Source organism: Phoca vitulina, unplaced genomic scaffold, assembly GCF_004348235.1.
Source record: "Phoca vitulina isolate PV1807 unplaced genomic scaffold, GSC_HSeal_1.0 scaffold37, whole genome shotgun sequence".
Lineage (NCBI taxonomy): Eukaryota > Metazoa > Chordata > Mammalia > Carnivora > Phocidae > Phoca > Phoca vitulina.
The window spans coordinates 4056209-4075223 of NW_022589740.1; the positions used below are offsets into that span (position 1 = coordinate 4056209).

Genomic DNA, 19015 nt, shown 5'->3' on the forward strand with positions numbered 1-19015 from the left:
AAAACTTTAAGACACTGAATTTGGCAAGATACTCAATATCACTTGCTTAATATTAAGTAAATGGAAATCAAAACCACAATGAGATATCATTTTGCACCCATCAGGATGACAGCAAAAAAAAAAAAAAAAAAAAACAGAAAAGAACAAGTGTTGGTGAGGATGTGGAGAAATTGGAACCCTTGTGCATTACTGGTGGGAATGTAAAATGGTGCAGCCACTGTGAAAAACAGTGTGGTGATTTCTCAAAAAATTAAACATAGAATTACCATATAATCCACATATTCCACTTTAGGATATATACACCAAAGAACCAAAAGCAAGGGCATGAACACCAACGTTCCAGCACCATTACTCACAATAGCCAAAAAATGGAAGCAACCTAATGTCCATCAATGAATGAATGGATTAAATACATATACACAATGGAATATTATTCAGCCTTAAAAAGGAAGCAAATGTTACGTACTAGAACATAAAAGAACCCTGAAAACATGCCAAATGAAATAAATTTATCACTAAAGGACAAATATTGTGTTTCCACAACAGTGAAAATCATAGAGACATAAAGTAGAACGGTGATTGCCAGGTAAGAGGACAAGAGCGAATTAGGGAATTATTGTTTACTGGGTATGGAGTTTCAACTTGGGAAGATGAAAAATGTTCTGGGAATGGATGGTGATGGCTGCACAACAATGTGACTGTACTTAAAGCCACAGAAATATACATTTCAAAATTAAAAAGGCAAATTTGTTACGCATATTTCACCACTTTAAAAAAATGAAAAGTGGGGGCACCTGGGTGGCTCAGTCAGTTAAGTGTCTGCCTTTTGCTCATGATCCCAGGGTCCTGGGATTGAGTCCCGCATCAGGCTTCCTGCTCTGCAGGGAGCCTGCTTCTCCCTCTCCTTCTGCCTGTGGCTCCCCCTGCTTGTGCTCCCTCTCTCTTTCTCTCTGTCAAATAAGTAAATAGAATCTTTAAAAAAAAAAAAAAAAAATGAAAAATCCAGTTATGGATTAAAAAAGTCACAGGGATAAGTACAGCATAAGGAACATAATCAATGATACTGTAATAGGTTATGTAGTAGCTCCACTTGTGAGCACAGGATAATGTACAGACAGGTTGAATCACTTTGTTGTACACCTGAAACTAATGTTAACATTGTCAACTATACTCAAATATTTTTAAAAAGCCATGAAAGAAAAAAGGAGGCTGAAAAAAATCACTATATTTTACCAGAATTCAGTACTAACCCGAAGTATCGTAATAAGATGCAATTGTAATCACTAGAGAAACCGTAAATAAAATAAATCAGAAAAATATGGTTAAAAATCATAGCATTGGATGCCTAGCTGGCTCAGTTGGTTAAGTGCCTGCCTTCAGCTCAGGTCATGATCCCAAGGTCCTGGGATCGAACCCTGCATTGGGGTCCCTGCTCAGCAGGGAGTTTGCTTCTCCTTCTCCCTCTACCCCTCCCCAAAGCTTGTGCACGTGTGCGCACTCTCTCTCAAATAAACAAATAAGATCTTTTAAAAAAAAGAAATCCAAGTAATTAGAAGAGTAAACAAAGGACATGAGAAATACAGAAAACAAAACACCAAAACAGCTAACATAAACCCAACCCTATCAATAATTACATGTGAACGGACTAAACACTCCAATCAAATGGCAGAGATTATCAGACTGGATTTGGGGAAAAAAACAAAAAACAAAAACAAAAAAAAGGAAGATCTAAATAAACGTCCATACAAGACATACTTTAGACGCAAAAATGTAATTAGTCTGTGAAACCAGAAGGGTAGGAAAAAGTATGTCCCACAAGTGGTAACTCAAGTGGCAATGATTAATACACAACGAAATACACTTTAAGAAACATTAGTGGAAAGAGAGAACCAATCATGATAAAAAGGTCAATACAAAAGGCAACTATAACCATTATAAATGTATACAAACTTAACTATGCAGCCCAAAAATATATGAAGCAAAACCCACAGAACTGAAAGAGAAAGCAATTCAGGGGCACCTGGGTGGCTCAGTCAGTAAAGCGGCTGCCTTCGGCTCAGGTCATGATCCCAGGGTCCTGGGATCGAGCCCCGCATCAGGCTCCCTGCTCAGCAGAGAGCCTGCTTCTCCCTTTCCCTCTGCCTGCCACTCTGCCTACTTGTGCTCTCTATCTCTCTGTCAAATAAACAAATTTTAAAAAAAGAAAGAAAGCAATTCAATAACAGAATTGGAGATTTCAATCTCCACTCTCAATAACTGACAGAGCTAGACTGAACATTAACAAGGATACAGAAAACTTGAACGACCATGCCAACCAATTTAACCTACCATTTAGAGAACACTCTGCCAATAGCAGAATATTCCTTACAAGTGCACATCAAACATTTTCCAACACAAAGCATATGCCAATCCATAAAACAGGTCTTAATCTTAAAGGAATAAACTCATTCAAAATATAGTCCCAAACCACAATGGAATTAAGTTAGAAATCAATAACAAAGATTTTGGAAAATCCTCAAATATTTGGAAATTAAACCACATACTTGTAAATGACCCACGTGATGATTCAAAGAAATGATTAAATTTTAGAAATGATTAACTTTTAAAAACTGAACTGAAAATAAAATTGGTGCTTATCAAATGTTTGGTGGGGGGGAGATGAATAGGCAGAGCACAAGGGATTTCTAGGACAAGGAAAATATTCTACATGACATTACAATGACAGATATAGGTCATTATACATTTATCCAAACCCACTGAACATATAACACCAAACCCAAAGAAAATAATTTAAAAATCAACGCAGAAATAAAATAGAAAACACAAAATTAATAGGTCAGTAAAAGATAAGTAAAACCAAAAGCTGGCTCACCGAAAAGATCTATAAAATTGCTAAAATTTGGTCTAAACTGATGAGAGGAACCGCTTGAGATTCCAGATTAACTTTAGGATGGATTTCTCTATTTCTACCAAAAAAAAAAAAAAAAAGCCATCGGAAGCACACTGAACCTGTAAACTGCTTTGGGTAGTACTGGCATCTTAATAATCTGTGAATATGGGATTTCTTACCATTTATTTACATCTCTAATTTCTTTCAGCAATGGTTTTATAGTTTTCAGCATACAAGTCTGTCACTTCCTTAGTTAAGCTTAATCCTAAGTATTTAATTCTTTTTGATGCTATTATAAATTGTTTTCTTCATTTTTCAATGTTCACTGTTATTGTATAGATATGCAACTGATTTCTGCATGTTGATTTTGTGCCTTGGAATTCTGCTGAATTTGTTTATTAGTTATAACTATAAAAAACTGAGGGGCACCCTGGTGGCTCAGTCGGTTGAACATCCAACTGTTGGTTTTGGCTCAGGCCATGATCTCAGGGTCGTGAGATTGGCCCCATGTAGGGCTCTGTGCTCAGCACAGAGTCTGCTTGAGATTCTCTTTCCCTCTCCCTCGGCCCTTTCTCCCACTTGCACACACATGCTCACTCTCTCTCCCTCTAAAATAAATAAATCTTTAAAAAAAAAAAAAAAACCCTATGAGAATAAGTTTTGGCAAGGTTGCAAAACAGCAATATACAAAAATCAATTTTGCATCTATATACATATAACAATCTGAAAATGAAATTAACAATTACATCCACAAGAGCACCACAAAAGATAAATAAAATCACTTAGGAATAAACTTAACAAAAGTGAAGATCTGTGCACTGAAATTACAAAATACTAAGAAAAATCTTTTTAAATCTAAATAAATGGAAAGACACTGCACAGCATGTTCATAGAGTGGAATATTCTATACCATTAAGATACCAACTCTATTGATCTACGGATTTAGTGCAATCCCCTGAAAAATCCCAATTTTTGTTTTGGGGTGGTTTTTTTTTGGTAGAAATTGACAAGATAATCCTAAAATTTATACAGAAATGCAAAGGATCTAGAATAGGCAAAATAATTTTGAAACAAAGTAGGACTTTTACCACCCAATTTCTAAACTTGCAATAAAGCTACAGTGTGATGCTTGCATAATAGGCATATTGATGAATAAAACAGAATGGAAAATTCAGAAATAACCCCTTATTGTTACAGTCAATTGATGTTTAACAAAGGTGCCAATGCAATTCAATAGTGAAGAGTCTTTCCAACAAATTGTGCTAAGACAACTGGATCTATAGGTTAAAAAAGCAAAAACAAAGGGGCGCCTGGGTGGCTCAATTGGTTAAGCGGCTGCCTTCGGCTCAGGTCATGATCCCAGGGTTCTGGGATTGAGCCCCGCATCCGGCTCTCTGCTCAGCGGGAAGCCTGCTTCTCCCTCTCCCCCCTGTGTTCCCTCTCTCGCTGTCTCTCTGTGAAATAAATAAAATCTTAAAAAAAAAAAAAAAACCCTGAACTTAGACCTTTGCAAACAAGAAAGTCAACTCAAGATGGATGACAGACCTATGTATAAGAGCTCAAATTATAAAACTTATAAAAGAAAACATAAGATGCTAAGACCTTGCATTGGCCAAAGGTTTTTTTAGCACACAAAAAGCATGATTAAGGAAAAAAAAAAAGCTAGACTTCATCAAAATTGAGCTTTTACTCTCCAAAAGACACCACTAAGAACCTGAAAATCCAGAACCCTTACAACTCACTAAGGCAAAAACACTCCAATTAAAAAAAGGGGGGGGGGGGAGGATCTGAATACACATTTCATCGAATAAGGTATACAAATGACTAATAAGCTCATGAAAAAAAGCTAAACATTCACAGTCATTAGGAAAGTACAAATTAAAGTCACAATGAGATACCACTACAAACCCAATGACTGTAATAAAAAAGACTTAAAACAGCCAGTGTTGAGAAGGATGTGGAGAAACAAACTTTCAGACTTTGCTGGTAGGGCTGTAAAATGCTACCGCTATTGTGCAATAGTTTGGCAGTTTCCTAAAAAAGCTAAACATCAACTTACTATATGACCCAAGAGTTCCATTCCTCAGTATCTCCCTACAAGGAATAATATACATCCTTGCAAAGATATATATAGTTGTTTATAGTGGCATTACCCATAATGACCCCAAAACAGAAACAACCGAGTATCTATCAACTAGTAAATGGATTTTTAAGATGCGGTATAGCCACACAATGGAATAATACTCAGCTATGAAAAGCAGTACCACAAAAACAGTACGCTAAATAAAGGCCAGACACAAGAGACCACACATTATATGATTACCTTTACAGGACATTTCTAGAAAAGCCAAATCTAAAGGGACAAAAAGGCCAATGGTTTCCTGGGGCTGGAGTGGGAGCAGAAGTTAAATGCAAATGGGCATGACACTTTTTGGGTTGCTATAAATGTCCTAAAACTAGACTGGGATGATGGTTGCACAACTCTATAAATTTACTAAAAAATCAGTGTGCATTTACAATATACTCATACACTTGAATAAAGCTGTTAGAAAATTAAACCACAGCAAATTCTACTGTATACCCACAGTAATATTCAGAATCTCATATGTAAATTTATGTATGATATATTATGGACATAAGGCAAATCACTTGGGAGGACAGGTTTGGGATAGCAACTCAAAGCAATTATAATCAATTTAAAAGAAAGGTAAGATACCTTGATTCCAACCAACTGATGCTTGATAGTCAATAAAATATTTTTAATTAATTCTCTCACTTTGTGGCGTTTGAATTCTAGATTATTTTTAAATACTTTTAAATTGTAGGGGCGCCTGGGTGGCTCAGTCGTTAAGCGTCTGCCTTCGGCTCAGGTCATGGTCCCAGGGTCCTGGGATCGAGCCCTACATCGGGCTCCCTGCTCAACGGGAAGCCTGCTTCTCCCTCTCCCACTCCCCCTGCTTGTGATCCCTCTCTTGCTGTCTCTCTCTCTGTCAAATAAATAAAATCTTTTTTAAAAATAAATAAATTGTAAATTTACTCTAATTTGATAAATTGCATATTTGGCAATAAATACAATGCCTTAACACAGTATTTCCTATACCACCATTTTAGGTGACAGTCACTGTACTATTTAATCATACAGTGAGAAAATATTTTTTCCAACTCTTCTTCAATCTTTTTGATTTAGGTAAAGAGGAAATCTGTGAGAGGAGCTAGTTTACCTCTAAACACTTCTCATGTATCTGCTAACTGCTCCTTTTAAGAAAAGGGCAAGAGCCTTTGGCAGGAACCTAGATTTTCATTACACTGTTTTCATTGTTTCCTCATATAGTAACCCTGTATTCATCCAAGTGGTGCTAGCTTTCCATTTATTGTAAAGATAAAAATTATTTTGAAAGAGAATTTCAAGTTTAAAAGTTAGACTGTAGAAATACTATAAGGACAGGGCAAAAATCACGAATGAGGCATGTGAAGGACCTAAATTCAAGAAACACTGCTTCCCATGATGTAAAGCACCTAGTCCACAGTAAACTCAGAATGTTTATCTGTAATATGGATCACATCAATGATTCACAAGCACCTGAAGAAGATGGATGAAATGTCTTTATTTAAATATTTATACTGCTGCTTTTTTGTGGGACCACCCTTTCCACAGGTCACTTCAATATAAACACAGACTAGGAACCAGGAGTTCAACTGGTGGTTATAAAACTGCACAATAGTTTGAGTTTTGGTAGAGGACTCTTTACCACCTACCACTTTTCCCCCTCGCCTTACTGAGTTATAACTAGCATACAACACTGCATACGCTTAAGATGTACTATTGTCTGATGCACGTACATCTTGAACATGACTGCCACCACAGTGTGAGCGGACACCTGCGCCACGTGTTTACCATTTCTTTTCCACAGTGAGAACACTGAAGATCTACTATCTTGGCAACTTTCAAGTATATAAAACAGTATTAGGAACTATTCTCATTATGCTGCACGTTAAATCCCCAGAACTTATGCACCTTACAGCTGAAGTCTGTACACTTCGAACAACTCTCTTCTGGGCATACCTCCTAGCCTCTGGTAACCACCATTCTAGTCTGTCTTTCTATGCGTTTGGCTTTTTTATATTCCACAAATTAGTGCCATCAAACAGTATCCGTCTTTGTCTAACTTATTTTACTTAGCATAATGCCCTCAAGGTCCATCCATGTTGCTGCAAATGGAAAACTATCCTTTCTCGTGGCTGAAGAATATTCCATTGTGTAAATATACCACATCTTCTTTATCCATTTGTCGTCCACTGACACACACTTAGGTTGTTTCCCTATTTTGGCTACTGTGAATAACACATACTACTCTTTTCTAATATAACTGGACTGTATGTAATAAAAAAAAAAAAGTACTTAATTCACTTTCACTTAAATAACCCTCTCTAAAATAGCTTTTTCTGAATTTAACTTGTAATTTAATACTACCATGTTTATTTTTATTACATGTCAACATTTAAAAACCTTCCACTTATTAAACCTTTAAAAAATTCTCTGCTATGCACAGGATACCATTATTTTAAAAACACTTATTAAGCATATGCTTTTGTGCAAGGTATTACGGAGAGTACAAAAGAAGATCATTTCTGCCCTCCAGAAACTTAAAATCTAATTGGAAAATTAAGTCATGTGTGCAAAACTTACAATACAAACATTAGTTCATCAAAAAAATGAACCTTTCTGGTTACGGTAAATAAAGAATGACTCATAGAGAAAGCAGGATTTCAACAGAAACTAAAGGATGGATAATATTCTGATAGGCAGAGATGGGGCAAGTGATCATCCCAAGAGGGGAGTGTCTCTGATAGCAAACTAAGGAGTTTGAACTTCATTCTTTAACCAACAGTGAACCCTAAAAGACTTCTAATCAGTAAGTTTACACAGAAGCCTCTCTGGAGGCAGTCAGCAATAGAACAGAGTTGAGAAGGTAAGAAATGGGAGAGTGGGAAAACGTAGGTACAAACTGAATGACCTTCCTGAGGTCCACAGTTAACCATATACCTAATCCTACAACATGGCTTCTTTGAACATCTATCTCATTATTCTCTATTATTAGCATACACCAACAAGAACATAAGTTTCTAGTCAGGGTTACTCAAAGACACAATTCATTTCATAAGCTCAGTAATTATTTGCCTATTTCGCTTTTTATTAGCAACCTTCACAGTGGTTACTCACAAAATTTTCATTTACCATATTAATACACTAACATCTTTGGATAGAGTGTTTTGTTATGTATAACATGCCCCTTCATTCCTTTCATATATTGCCTATTTACACTATCTGTCACAGAAGGTGTTCAAAAATACTTTTAAGGATAATTTACATATATGAAATAATGACCTGAAAATTGAGATAAGACTAATTTAGAATTACAGCATTCTAAAGTGTCACTTTGTGGTTCACATATGTGGACCTTAATATTCATAATTCACCAGTATATTAGAGAAATAATTCTAGGCTCTCTAGTACAGTACAAAACACAGTCTCCCACAACCATAAATGGGTCAGTCAGAAATCATAACATGATTTAAATAGCAACTTCAATCCCAAAGCTGCAACTAGGTGCAGCGCTGGTGGTATAGTGGTGAGTGCAGCTGCCTTCCAAAGCTGAAACTAGTCCTTTGACAACACCCTTAGCAGAAATACATTGTCAACTGCTCCGGCAGTTAAGTCATAACTCTACCACCCCAACCTAACATATATGTGCTAAACCATTTTTTGGGTTCCGAAATATATGGATGATCCCTGTTATAAACTCCTGAGCAGTTTTTTTTTTTAAAGATTTTATTTATTTGCTAGAGAGAAAGACAGCCAGAGAGGGAACACAAGCAGGGGGAATGGGAGAGGGAGAAGCAGGCTTCCCGCTGAGCAGGGAGCCCGATGCGGGGCTCGATCCCAGGACCCTGGGACCATGACCTGAGCCGAAGGCAGACGCTTAACGACTGAGCCACCCAGGCGCCCCACTCCTGAGCAGTTTTTAGAACTTCTAAGTAGAATCACAAAGTAGAGAAAACAAATTTACATCAACATGTTACACTGAAAACAAGTTACACCCTTCACACTAAAAATGAAATAAAGCAAAGTGAGTATCTGTAGAAAATCTTTTGTTCATAAACATATCTAGGGGCGCCTGGACGGCTCAGCTGATTAAGCATCAGACTCTTGATATCGGTGCAGGTCATGGTCTCAGAGTCCTGGAATCGATCCCCACGGGCGACTCCACACAACTGAGCAGGGAGTCTGCTTGGCATTCTCTCTCTCCCTCTCCTTCTGCCCCTCCCCACACGTGCGCTCCTCTTAATTTTGGAGTTAGGAAAGAATTTTAAAGAGCTGACTCTATAAAACTGATACTACAACTAGACACATAGAGTACATAATAGTAACCATAAGAGGTATAAAAAAGTTCACTAAAAGACCCATAAAATGCACAAAAGTTATTCTTAGAGATTTTAATGTTTTTATAGTCTCATGACTAATTTTAACATTTTAAACACAGCATTTTGGACACTTAAAAAAACAGCTTAGACTATTAAATGCACATTTTCTCTTTTTAAAAATTCATCCCTAAGTGACTTTAACTTGCTAAGAGAGATCCAACAAAATTTCAAATAAGCAAATCATACTATATCCTCACCTCTTCGTGCATGTCTCTCCTTGTCTCCAAATGCCCTCAAGCAGCTTTTAAGACCTCAACTCCATTAAACCCTTCCTTAGATCTTCAATGTTCACTTTATTCTCTAATATTACTTGTATGTACAGTATCTCTCCAAAAACAAAGCTTTCATGTTCTCATGTGAACATTTTAAATCAACTCACTCTAAATTGTGCAGTAACTGATAACTCAATTTAGCTAGAAGTGTTTTCACTTTTAAGAAAAGTTTGCTAACTGATTTTAACTTAGTTTCAGTAAGTTTAGAAATTAAACACACACACACACACGCACACACCCCAAAAAAACTTTCAGAGTGAAAACAGGCATATTCCAGGCAGAAGAGACTCAAAGCTGTAGTCTGGCACCTGTTTCCTATCATCACAGCTATATAATCACAAACCTTACAACCATCTGATCCAATACTTGATTTTTAAAGTGATGAAGCTGATGCCAGAGATCAAGGTTACCGTAACATGCAGGCTCCCCTAGGGTATTCCTGCATTTCATTTCACCTCATACTTGTGAACCCAGAGTCTCTAGACCTAACTTTGCACAATGGGTTTTAATGGTGGTAACCCCAGGACTTCGTAGAAAGTAGGTATCTATGTGGAGGATGGAAGTTTAAAGAAAGGTGTAGGAGTTGTTTTAAATTTCATGACTGCCTAATTTACACAGTATCCAACTGCAAAAGCAAAAAACGTATTTTTTTTATTTTTTTTAAAGATTTTATTTATTTGAGAGAGAGAGAATGAGAGACAGAGAGCACGAGACGGAAGAGGGTCAGAGGGAGAAGCAGACCCCCTGCGGAGCAGGGAGCCCGCTGTGGGACTCGATCCCGCTACTCCAGGATCATGATCTGAGCCGAAGGCAGTCGCTTAACCAACTGAGCCACCCAGGCGCCCGCAAAAAAACGTATTTTTAATACTCACAATATCCCTAAGAATGTTGAGGCACATTTTTGTTTCTTTTATAGAGCAATAAAGTAACCTACAGGCTTCTGGTCTATTCATCCCTCGTATTTAGTTCTGCCTCAAATTAGGTCTGCCTTTTTAGAGATAGTTAAATTTTAGGCTGTTACATTAGAGTGAAATTCATACTAAATTCAGAAGACAATTTAACATTCAAGTTCTAATTATTTTTTTCTGCATGTACTTTAAAAATAACAGTTATATACACCCAAGCAAATAAAAATTATCCTACTGGCTACACAATGTAAATGAATTAGTTCCTCATCTAACAACCAAATGATACACAATATACATATTCGAAAATGAAATCAAGCACCAGACTGAACAGTCACACTGCTGGTTATGTAACGACCTGTTTTGTTTTGATATATATTTAAAAATTAAATCGGCCCCAACTTAATGGCAAATAGTCTGATTTACAGCCTAACTATGACAGTCACATAAAAAAGATACCAGAAATACCTAAATCCCACCATCACGTTTACCAGGGCTGTGTGCGAGAACAGTCAAGCACTTTATATAAACATTCAAATGATCAGTACAGACAGTTGAGGGTTTTCACTAACTTAAGTCAGGAAAGCCAGTGTGCCACATAGATGTAATAAAGCCAAGGTCACAACCTATTTCCACGCGGACAGTCAGCTATAAAAAGAGAAAAAGTTCACTCTGACGTCGATTAGTACTGCCTTCTTTGGGGCGGGGGCGGGGGGGGGAAACAAGTACATTTTTTTTAATTCTGTTGCTTTTATAGACTGACCTAGAGCAGCGTTCGCCGAAAATGGGGAGCATCCCATCCACTACTTATTTTTGAAGGTTTTTTTTTTGTTTTTTTCTCTTACCTACTCGGTAATTAGATACTAGAATGAAAAACCAGCACTCCGCAGAAAGCAAACACAGCACTCAGTCTCATGCTTTTCCCAAATCTTATTATTTCCAGGTGTTAAATACCCCGGAGCAGCGCGGACAGATTGGAGTTCAACTTCCGCTCCTCCGAAGCCCCCTACAATTCTCTAACGGAGTCCTAGAGCAGCAGAGAAGGGGACCAGCCCGAAAGTGGGCAGGACATGTTTGGGGGTGAAGCGAGGAGCAGGACAAACAGACCTTTCTGGCTGCAGAAAATTAAAATTAAAGAATCCTGGCTGCAGCTGCTAGAGAAGTTCTCGCAGGCCTCGGAAGTCTGGCACTGGGGGAAGCCCAACAGGCTTTCCCCAACTCCAGAACCACGGCCTTGAAAGCAGGGGACGGCTGGGAACTCACAGCGCCCTGATTTCTATTTGTGGAAAGTTTAAACAAATTTGCTCCTCGGGGAATGGGGGAAGGGAGCGGAGGGCAAGTCTGGGCTCGGCCGAGGGAGCGCGCGGGGAGTGCGCGGTGCGCGGCCGCCGCTCCGGCGCGGGGAGGCGCACGGATTTTCGGCAGCCGCCGCCGCATCTGCCCGCGAGCCCCGGCCGAACGGGGACGCGGCCGCCGAGGACCCGCGGGTCCGGCGCCAAGGGGCAGGGGCGCGGGACTCCGGGTGGAAGTTGAGGGCGGGACCGTGCCCGGGCGCCGGGGAGGGAGCAGCGAGAGGCGGCGGGCGGCTCTACTTACTCGGCTGTACCAGATGCTGAGGCGGACCGGGGCCAGCACGGCGAAGAAAGTCCTCTGGGGGTCGGACTGAACGTGGAAAGGCGCCTCGGCCGGGCTCCCCAGAGGGCACAGCAGCCTCTTGGGCCAGCCGCTCAGGAAATACATGGTCCGCGCGGAGGCGCCGACACCGCGGCGCCCGGCGGCCCCCGGCCCCGTCCGTCACACTCAGCGGCCCGGGGCCGGACGCCCGCCTCCCACACCGCCACCGGCCGAGTCGGCGGCGTCGGCAGCGGCAGCTCGGGGCATCTGCCCGCTGGCCGGGCCGGGCCGGGCCGAGCCGACGCGAAGCTGAGAGACGAATGAACCCTCGGACTGACGGGGCCCAGTGTGGGGGAGGTAGGGGGAGGGAGAGTCGGGATGGAGAGGGGGCGGGAGGAGCGCGGAGGCCCGCCCCGGCACGGCCCCACCCCTTCCTCGGGCCGCACGGGCGTCACCACGCCGCGCCGCGTGGGTCGGGCCGGGGAAGGGCCGCCGCACGCACGCGCAGTGGACGCTGCTCCGTCCTCCTCGCTCTGCTCTCTGAAGTTCCGCCCCAATCTTCACGAGCTCCCGCCGTGTTGCGTCAATACGCATGCGCTTTTGCCCACTTCTGGCCCCTCTGCCCCTGCCACTTGCAATCTGGAGCATATTGTTTGGGCCGGGTGGGAGGGGCAACCGCCTGAGACTAACGGGAAAGTGGGCCGACCTGGGCGAGTCGCAGCTGCGGGGTGACTGGACCCGCGGAACACGCCTCTCGCCCGGCTTAGCCAAATTTGACTTCCTTCGCGGATTGGTGAGGCCTGTGGGCCGGGCCTGGCGCTGCAACTCGGAGGTGGAGGGCGGTTTTGCAGGGGAGCTCGAGTCACGTGACTTTCCCTGCTTCCCCCCCACCCCCCCGCCCCCGCACCCGGTGCTGGGTTGTGGGGTCCTTGGCGCAGTGAGCCCCTGTGGTGTGCCAAGGTCTGCAGTGAAAGCTCGCGATGGAGTTCCTGCCCTCATGGAGTTTACAGCCCAGAGGGGGCCCTTATTCGATCCGTATATAAACCACCTACCATGAAAGTGTTTGAGCCCTGTCCTCTTTCCTTCATGTTTCTAAATCTAGCGTGTAATTCTGAGTTCAATTTGTATTCATCTGTCCCTTTACCAACCACAGTGTTAGACAAGGCAAGGCTGTCTCTTTTTTGCACCCTCAGTAGAATATATGCTGCAAAAGACTTGGACATAATTTTAGAGTTGGAACGGACTTTAGAGTTTCTCTGCTTGGTTAACTTCTGGACCCCAGGGATCACCTTAACAACTGTTTCTTTTTAAGTACTGACCCAGCGATTACCTCTGAATAGGAGGACGGTGTGAATGGGGATGGAGTGTGTGTAGAGAGGGGGGAAGGGGGAGTTTAGAATAAAAGACTTGCTTTTCATTGTCCACTCATTTTGTTCAGTTTGCATTTTTTCACTTTTTTAAATTAAAAAATAGTTGAGTTAACCCAGGTTTAAAGCAAATGTTACATTAAAAAGTAGCAACACAAGCAGCAAAGGAGGAAACAAAGTAACTTAATATGGATCAGATGTAGCGTTGCAGCTGGTATTCATAACAAAATATGTAACTTTTCCATAATTTTTTTAAACATTCACTGCATTCCCCAGAAGGTGATCAAAGAACCCAGGACTCCTCAAATCAAAGCTGAAACTGCCTCACCACTCACTGGCCTCTTGTGGTCGGACTGTGTCTCCTTCCTGGTGTTTTTTTTTCCGACATCCAGCACAGCAGCCTGGCACACACTGAGACTAGTAAACTCTGAAAATATGTGTCAGATGAAAATTGGAGGAAACCCTGATCCAGCTGAAGTACACCATTAGACAAAGAGACCCAGGGAGATTTCTTGACTTACCAAAATAAAACTGTAGAACAATAACAGTGTTGCATCATGACTTAGATTGTTATGCACTTGGCAGAAAGAGAGAGAAAATGAAAATCAGTTACAGTACAGCAATTCCTCCAGCAATTTTACTGAGAATGTATTTGTCCCAGCTCCCCTTCAGAGGGACTTTGTTCTCATGTGCCTTCTAAGTGAGAGCATCTTACTGCACACATGCCTAATTTAAGGAACTTCTAATAATTTTTTTTTGCACTCAGTTTTAACTTTACTTGCTGAGTTTATTTATTTATTTATTTATTTTAGAGAGGAGGGAGGGGCAGAGGGAGAGAGGAATCTTAAGCAGGCTCCGCGCCCAGCGCAGAGCCGGACACAAGACTTGATCTCACAACCCTGAGATCATGACCTGAGCCGAAATCAAGAATCGGAAGTCGGAAACCAACTGAGCCACCCAGGCACCCCTACTTGCTGACTTCAGAATCGAATTCCCTTGCTACACTCTTGCGGCATTTAAGGTTTACAAAATATTTTCAAATACATGCCTTGATTTAGTTCCACGGTAAACCTTCAATGTGGGTAATACTGGTATGATGTTTATTCTCACTTTCTTAATGAGGAAACAGGACCAGAGTGGCAGAGAAGCCTGAAAAGAAGTGCTCCTTTCTCCTGCAGACCCACTCATCTTGAGACTGGATTGAATTGAACTGTGCTAGTGGCTGGAGGCAGTGAGGGGCTGGGGGGGGTGGGGTGAGTGCCATATTGGACTCTCCACAGCCCTTTACTTAAGAGTTCCACGTTGTGGTAGAAACTTTATGGACCGCTTTTCCAGCTTTCAAATATCATATCATAACCTTACTTTGTAAAATACACTGTCGATCCATTCTCTGTTTCTTCCTCTCCTCCTATCCCAGCACCCTCACTATCTAGTCGAACTTACGGAACTCTATTCTGAGCTAAGACTAAGCTGGTCAATGAAAACTAACAGGTATGTGTTTTCAAAGTAACAGACTTTCTTACAAGAAATAATGTTGGTAAGGGTGCACAGAAACAGGAGTACATTTATAAACTGTTGGTGGGAGTATAATTTGGTGCAGTTTTTCTAAAGTGTAGTTGGAATTACACTTAAAAATGGAGAGATCTTGGGGCGCCTGGGTGGCTCAGTCGTTAAGCGTCTGCCTTCAGCTCAGGTCATGATCCCAGGGTCCTGGGATAGAGCCCTGCATCGGGCTCCCTGCTCCGCGGGAAGCCTGCTTCTCCCTCTCCCACTCCCCCTGCTTGTATTCCCTCTCTCGCTGTGTCTCTGTCAAATAAATAAATAAAATCTTAAAAAAAAAAATGGAGAGATCTTTATGCATACCCTTGGCCCCAACTAATCCAATGATTATTTTCTGAGGAAACAAACACTGGTATGCAGAGTTTAGCTTTAAGAATGTACCCCACAGGGATGCCTGGGTGGCTCAGTCGGTTAAGTGTCCAACTATTGATTTCAGCTCAGGTCATGATCTCAGGGTCATGAGATTGCGCCCTGCATTCAGCTCTACACTGGGCGTGGAGCCTGCTTAAGATTCTCTCTCCCTCCCTCTCCCTCTGCCCTTCCCCCCCACCCCACCCCCAGCCTCACGTGTGTGCACTCTCTCTCTCTTTCTAAAAAAAAAAAAGTACCCTACAAAGGTGTCACTAAGAGAAAATAAATGTCCCCAAAAGGACAATAATTATAGCCCTTTCTTAGAATGGAATATTTTGTAGAAATAAAAAATTATGTTGGGGAAGAATATTTAATCATAGAGAAGTATATTTACTATATATTATCAAGTAATGAAAGCAAATTAAAGACAAAATGTAAAATATCCTATGTTTGTGGGGGGGGAGTGTAATTGTGCCTAGAAAAACAAAATGGGGGGCGCCTGAGTGGCTCAGTCGTTAAGCGTCTGCCTTTGGCTCAAGTCATGATCCCAGGGTCCTGGGATCGAGCCCCGCATCGGGCTCCCAGCTCCTCAGGAAGCCTGCTTCTCCCTCTCCCACTCCCCCTGCTTGTGTTCCCTCTCTCGCTGTCTCTCTCTCTCTCTCTGTCAAATAAATAAATAAAATCTTTAAAAAAAAAAAAGGAAGATGAGCACTAACATATTGGTGTTTACGCCTGATTATGGGTGCTGTTTATGTTCTCTTTTGTATTTTCTACATTGTCTATCATGAACTCATATTACTTTTGTAATGAGAAAAAAAGTTATGTGAAACAGAGTTAAATTGCTAATGATTGATAAAATCCCACTTGTCCTGCTTTCGGTGGAGCCCACAATGCTGGCAGATCAAAAGGAGTAATGCAGTAACGTGGAGTTTCAGGCACGGTCCCAAGACTAGTCAGAGGTGGGTTAGAAGGAAAGGCACTGTGGGTCACCAGACCAAAAGTAGGCCCTGTGGACTTCACATATTCACAGACTTGTGAAAATGGCACAGAACCAGGACCGGATTTGGGTTGCAAATGCACCACACACCACTCCAGATGTTTGGGGACTTCCATAAGAGGCTATGAAAATATTCATGGAAGATGATGTGCTTTAGTTTATGCTTTTAACATTCATTTTTATTATACTCTCATTATGTGCAATTGATATATTTGCTTCTGGACTGGCCTCTTGATTACCACTTATCCTGGGGTAATGAATATCTGAGCACAAATGATATGATGTCTGAGTCTTCCTTTGGAGCAGCCTGGGGGTGAGTAGAAGATGGAGTTATATATAAAACAAGGTTGGCCATGAGTTAATCATCTTGGAAGCTAAGTGATGGGTACTTGGAAATTCACTGTGTTACGCGCTCTCCTTTTCTATATGGTTGAAATTTTCAGTAATGAGAAGTATAAACATTTAAATTAAAAAGAGCATCTACTAGGTATTTACCCCAAAGATACAAATGTAATGATCTGAAGGGGCACCTGCACCCCAGTGTTTATAGCAGCAACATCCACAATAGCCAGACTATGGAAAGAGCCCAGATGTCCATTGACAGATGAATGGATAAAGAAGAGGTGGTATATATATACAATGGAATACTACTCAGCCATCAAAAAAATGAAATCTTGCCACTTGCAAAGATGTAGATGGAGCTAGAGGGTATTATGCTAAGTGAAATAAGTCAATCAGAGAAAAAATTATCATATGATCTCACTCATATGTGGAATTTAAGAAACAAAACAGAGGATGATAGGGGAAGAGAGGAAAAAATAAAACAAGACAAAATCAGAGAAGGAGAAAAACCATGAGAGACTCTTAATCATAGGAAACAAACTGAGGGTTGCTGGAGGGGAAGGGGTGGGAGATTGGGTAACTGGTGATGGACATTAAGGAGGGCACGAGATGTAATGAGCACTTGGTTTTAATATAAGACTGATGAGTCATAAGTTTCTACCTCTGAAACTAATAATACACTATATGTTGATTAATTGAATTTAAATAAAAAATATTTCAAATAAATAAATAGCTAAAAATAAATAAAAAGAACATCTCAGAAACTTTGGTCACATGTGACTAACCAGTCTAGCTTGTCCCCAGTCCTCCCAACAGCATTAAATATGACTTGGAATCACTTAATTAACCATAAAGGCAGGATGGCTTATTATTAATGGACCTTTGTGCTTGTAAACAAGACTCTGGGCAGGAGCATGAATGCAAACTAGAAAATGCAGTGAGAAAGCCTATTGGTTCCTAATCAAGCAAAATGGGAAAAGAGTTACTATTCTTTCCCTTCACTTTGGTCTTCTTAGAAACTAAAAAAATCGTTGGAAACAGACCTGATTGCACTCAAATTCACCAACAATAACAATTGTTCTGTTTGACTACGTATCAACCAGTTTTCCAGTATTAAAAAATGCCATACCTGAATTTTCTGTGTGCATTCTTGATAAAAATAGCAAGAAGAGTTGGAAAGAGAAATTGTTTAACTCCATAGGGTGAGAGAATAGAGAGTTCACCATAATTCTAATTAGACCTCTCTCTCCCTCTCTCCCTCTCTCTCTCTCCTCCTCCTCCTTCTCCCTCTCTATTCAGACAAACATGTCTTCACTAGTTTGAACAAAAATTCACAGTCATTGTGTTAGCCCTTTTTCTCTCATGTTTATCAGTGAGCTTGGAGTTAAATTTAATGCCCACTTATAACCATTCCAGTATCTAATAATTTTTACTTCTGTCCTAGTCTCATCCATTATTATTATTATATTTTCCACTAGGTTTAATCTGACAACTTCAAGAATTATAAACCCCAAGTGAATATAGTTCTAGAAACTAGCAGTTTCCATGAAAATGTTTTATCGAACCAAACCTTAACTGTATAATGTCACTGTTTTGTGACAATTCAAAATGTTAGAAAAGGGCAACACTGTCCTTTTTATTATCTTTTAGTATGGTTTATATTCTTTCTTTCTTCTTACTTAATATATTTTTTAATTTGGTTTATATTCTTTTATTGTGGTAAGCACATAACATAAAATCTACCACCTTAACCATTTCTAAGTGTTCAGTTCACTAGCTTAAATACATTCATAACTGTGAAACAGATCACCAGAACTTTTTCATCTTGCAAAACTGAAACTGTATTCATTAAACAGTAACTTCTCTTTTCTTCCTTCCCCTTACAAACACCATTCTACCTTCTGTTTCTGTGATTTTCTTTTTTTTTTGCTACTTCAGATCCCTCACATAGGCGGAATTGTAGGGTATTTGTCTTTTCACCACTGGCTTATTTCACTCAGCATGATGTCATCAAGGTTCATCCATATTGCAGGCTGTGACAGATTTTCCTTCCTTTTTAAAGCTGAATAATATCCCAGTGTGTGTGTGTGTGTGTGTGTGTGTGTGTGCATACCACATTTTGCTTACCCATTTATCCATTGATGGGCACTTGGGTTGCTTCTACATGTTGGCTCTTGAGAAAAAGCTGCTGTGAACTTTGGTTGCAAATATCTGTTTAAGTGCCTGCTTTCCAT

General features: G+C 40.6%; 1 protein-coding gene across 1 annotated transcript in view; it reads right to left on the bottom strand.

The window, feature by feature from the left end:
• Nucleotides 1-12484, bottom strand: part of RIC1 (RIC1 homolog, RAB6A GEF complex partner 1) — a 163879-nt gene extending 151395 nt beyond the window's left edge. The window contains exon 1 of the mRNA XM_032427481.1: nt 12147-12484. Coding sequence (XP_032283372.1) covers nt 12147-12290 — 144 coding nt within the window. The 5' untranslated portion in view covers nt 12291-12484. The remainder of the gene's footprint in view (nt 1-12146) is intronic.
• Between the last annotated feature and the right edge of the window lie 6531 nt (nt 12485-19015).